Source organism: Helianthus annuus, chromosome 7 (assembly GCF_002127325.2).
Source record: "Helianthus annuus cultivar XRQ/B chromosome 7, HanXRQr2.0-SUNRISE, whole genome shotgun sequence".
NCBI lineage: Eukaryota > Viridiplantae > Streptophyta > Magnoliopsida > Asterales > Asteraceae > Helianthus > Helianthus annuus.
The window spans coordinates 4,739,454-4,743,965 of NC_035439.2; the positions used below are offsets into that span (position 1 = coordinate 4,739,454).

The 4,512-nt window shown below is 35.8% G+C and overlaps 1 protein-coding gene across 1 annotated transcript; it reads right to left on the reverse strand.

The window, feature by feature from the left end:
• Positions 1 to 380: 380 nt before the first annotated feature.
• LOC110866410 (membrane protein of ER body-like protein) lies at positions 381 to 2,517 on the reverse strand. Its single transcript, XM_022115560.2, has 4 exons — positions 2,421 to 2,517; positions 1,044 to 1,193; positions 717 to 778; positions 381 to 638 (listed from the first exon to the last, which is right to left on the reverse strand). Exons 1-4 carry the CDS (start codon positions 2,515 to 2,517, stop codon positions 450 to 452), a joined length of 498 nt encoding a protein of 165 aa, XP_021971252.1. The 3' UTR covers positions 381 to 449.
• Between the last annotated feature and the right edge of the window lie 1,995 nt (positions 2,518 to 4,512).

Consider the following 4,512-nt stretch of genomic DNA (forward strand, 5'->3'; position numbering starts at 1 on the left):
AGAAGATGGATGGAAAATGGATTGTAGGTGACAGAGGGTGGTGGAGAGGAGTAATATTATGATTGTAAGAGATATTACTTGAATATAGAAAGAAGGGAGATTTTGAAATCTACGAAAGAAGAGAAGGGTCGGGATGTTGAAGTGAGAATGGAGGAGAAGTCATTGCTAATGGTAGACTTGTTTAGTTGGCCAAAGAAATGATGGTTGCAGGATCAAGAGCTTCTCAGTGGAGATAAGTGCTCTGATACCATATAAGAAATTGATCAACCATACTTTGTCTATTACAATGAGACTTATAAATACAAGAAGAGAAAGCTAATTCTAAGGAATACATTTAATTACAAATATATGCAAGGCTATAATGTGGGAGACAATCACTCAAACGATTTTGACTGATTAATGTGATGGACTTGATTTTCTCTTTGATCATCTTGAGTTAGTCATTTTCCTTAATAATGAGTACCCGTATGCAACTGGTGGGACCATCCCGAACACGACGAAGGATAGTATTGTGAAAAAAAAACATGTAGTGGGAAATAGTTTACTTCTCCAAGTAGCTCTTTGTACTTACTGGTAGCCTCATTGTTTGATTCTTGGCTTGAGTTATCCTTGTAACAATCATCTATAAGCTCCCAAAGCTGAGAATATGCTTTTTGTGATTAAAAGTGTTGCTATTAAACATTTGTGATATGATTAAACAGTAACGTTTTACTCACATTGTGTCTGATGACGAAGAACCCACCAACAAGACTTGCGAGTGCCAAACATATGATGCTCACTATAGCAAATTGAAGTATTAGTTGTTAGGATTAAATATCAAACGAATTTGGTGTGACGGGAACAATCTAGGTTAACAAATCAAACAAGGCCCAAAAGATTTATCACGTGTCACCAAGAAAATATCAACCGTAAACCAATAGGTTTAGTAAATTTTAACGGGTTAAATATGATTAAAAATAATATGACTAAAAGATAACTGATTAAACACGTGTGTCATATTTAACAAATATCAATCACTAGAAAAAGAACAAAACAAAACTTACGGGTTGTGGCATCAGAAGCAGCTGCGAATGCTACGACACTTAAGCTTGCGTTCACCGCCATTGAACCTCCATACACAATGCTCTTCAAGATCTCAAGAAGAATACCATCAGAACCAAGCCATGGTCTTCCTCTAGGTTGTGCAACGGATTCTGCATTATATTCACCACACATTAAGTGTAAAACAAAACTTATAAACACTTTAAGATCCTGTTAAATGAAAGGATTAAATTTAGACGTGACATTAGTGGAGGTAGAAATCAGAATTTATAAAGAATCACTTGCCGATCGCATTATAGCCTAGTGGCATTTTTGGGGGGTTTTCCTAAATTTATTTTCCAGAATTTATAAAAAAATTTAGTTAATATTTTAGGGAAAAAATCCCGATTGCATCCTTTGAAAATATAGTTGAACACCTCATTCGCTTCCATAGCAAATAATTTATGAGTCCGCCACTGCTCATAAATAACTATCGTGCACGTAATGCGGCAGGAACTCGGTTGGCATCGATTTGACTCGTGCTAGTACAAGTATGGTACCAATACTCGGTATAACAACCGAAATAGAAAATCTGGAAAATAAAGTTATGATATACCCAATAAATAGACATGGATTTACAACGATAAAAAACCACATATACAAATATCGTTGCCAGTTCCGGTTCCGATAATACCGATAATACCTGTTGTTTGAATCAATATTTATCGATTCAGTTCGTCAGGATACAAGTAAAAAAATATCATATTTAAAATATAATTTGTTGTCAATAAAAATTATATGGGAATATTGACAACTGACAAGAAAAAATAAACATAATGTATATAAAATTTTGCAGAAATTAAATACTATATATTTCAGATGATGAACAATTAGCCAGTCATTGTTAAATAAAAAGTCAATGCCATAATATATATCTACGCACACATCTTGATCTTAAACTATATAAAATAAAAGAGTTAAGGAATAATGGATTTTAATAATCTCAACTATTAACCGTTGCTCGGTAATGGTCCCAACTTCAAAAATAATCACCGGTGATCCCACCTTTTCACATATTGTAAACCAATGGACCTTTACTAACAGAACCTTAATTTGTTTTTGTCCCATTTTCCTTTTCTCTTAGCAAAGATCCATTGATTTACAATATATGAAAATGTGGGATCACCACTGGTTATTTTTGAAGTTGGAACCGTTGCCGGTCAATGACTAAAAGTTGGGATTATTAAAATCCATTATTCCAAGAGTTAATTGCCCGGATGGTCACTGGGATTTCCATTTTTCTAGTGGCCAACTTATAACCAGATTAAATTAAATAAAATTTTATCTACAACAAAACCCTAATAATGTGAATCAGTTTTTAGCAATAGAGAGACACTGACCAATATTTTGGAATGGAGCAATATCCATGGATAGACCATTGTGTTCAGGAGGCTGATCATTTTTGGAAATAGCTACCTTTGGCCGCCATCGCTCCATCTTTGAAACTGATTCGTTAGATCCAGGATGATAATATAAATTTCTAATTAATTAACTAAACAGAACATCAATACTTTTTAGCGAGAAAAACATGACATGATTGATCAGCACTTAGTTTTAAAACAATCTTTGAAACTATTCTGGTTGACCACCGCCACAACAATAGGCTTTCGCAAGGTCTACCTGGGGGAGTATGAGGCTTATTGGCTTTGGTGTTACTTTGGGTTAAATACCTGTTTCTTTTATCCACTTATCCTTCGTTCACATTGCATCTCATACTAAATGTTATGGAAATTTTAGTGAAAATGATTTTTTCATTAAATATTTAGGACATCAATAATATTTATATATGTGTTGTATAAATAATTATTTATGGGTTTGTGTTCAAACTTTGTCCAAATAGAGCTAAGATGAATGAGACATCGAAGCTTGAAGTTGCAAGAAACAGAGATGAATAAAATAGATTAGTTTTGTCAACTTGTCCCACATAGGTGGGATGACAAAACTCAAAGTGGTATATAAGGAGGAGCACTCCTTGTAAATTGTTTCCTTAAAGGCAAACACTAGTGGGGACCAAAGGGTGTGCCGCACCCACACATACGCGTAGTATGGATGGCGCATGACCAGGTGGCGTCCTGGTATACGCAGTGGCATCTATGTGGCGCGCGACTCCACATCACATATGCGCGCATAACATGGGCTATAGGCCTAGTGTGGTGCATTTTGAACTTCGCACACTGTCTTTGTATTTTTGTCCATGAGCGAGTGGTCAGATACATGGCGGGTGGCTGGTCTGCCTATGGCGCACCCTTGGGTGGCATAGGCGGATGTCATGGCATAGCGCAAGCTCCTTAGATGCACGGCTAAAACGGAAGTGCATATGGCGCGTGGGCCTGGAAGGCGCATGACCAGCCGGCGTCCTGGTATGCGTAGCGCCTTCCAATTAGCGCGTGGCGTAAGAAGGTGTGTCTCCGCGGAAGCATAGTGCATGTTCAACTAAGGCACGCCTGCATGCATGCTTAACCAGTCAAACCTGTCTACTTACTAGAGAGTTAATGTTAGACGGTTTCCACTAGTGCGATAAGTTGAATGGCAGTTTCTTTTTACTACCACTTAATATCCATTAAGTTAGAGTTTAACCCTTTTAATTACAAGATTAATTATCTTGTTAATTACAAGATTAATGATCTTGTTTATGACTTCATTAAGAGGGTTTAATGAGTATCTCATTATAAAAAATGAATATGGTTTATTCATTTGAAGTATAAGAAAAATATACTCAATAGTGATCTCTACATTTCATGAAACTTTAGAGAAGAGCATTCTCAAAAGTATTCACAACTTCATTCTTTTCACCAACATTTCTAAACACCAATTTATACCCGGTGTAATCTCGGGCGCGAGAGCCATCTTCGGCAGTACAACTACTGCTTCGGTTGTTGTATCCTGGAAACAGACCGTCTGAGAGGAGGCACGAAATCTGTTTTAAGGGCCCCGTATCTAACACGATCCTCAACCAAAACCGTCAACGACAGTTTGTTCATTCTTGCAGCAGAGGTTTATTCAAGATGGTGCGGTTGAAATTTTTCCAAAGATGTTGGCTTGAATCAAGATTGGTACAGTTATTTTGTATTTTATTTTCATTTATTTAATTTATGTAACCGGTATTGTACTTGATGAATTTCCCACAAATAACGAGAGTCTCGTTATTATTTATTTTATTAATATTTTTAATAAAAAGTGAATCTAGTTCCTACAATCTTAAAACAGACTTTCGTGAAGATTGTTGCTACAATCTTAAATCCCTTCTCTATGAGGATTTAGGTTCACGAAACTTAAAATATTTAATGGATTTTTGTTAAAATCTTGTAAATATTTTTTGGGGAATTATATGTGTAGTACAAACGAGTCGGATTATTTTATGATTGGAGTACAATCTTTAATCCGAATACCGTGTTACAAAACGATCTTTTTGATTCAAGTTTGGAGTTCATG

Excerpts from the sequence above, each read along its gene's own strand:
- LOC110866410 (XM_022115560.2), bottom strand. The coding sequence starts at position 2,517 with ATGGAGCGATGGCGGCCAAAGGTAGCTATTTCCAAAAATGATCAGCCT. Across the intron at positions 779-1,043 it reads TGCTTCTGATGCCACAACCC|TGAGCATCATATGTTTGGCA; the intron begins GTAAGTTTTGTT and ends AATTTGCTATAG. Across the intron at positions 639-716 it reads TCTTCGTCATCAGACACAAT|CTTTGGGAGCTTATAGATGA; the intron begins GTGAGTAAAACG and ends GCATATTCTCAG.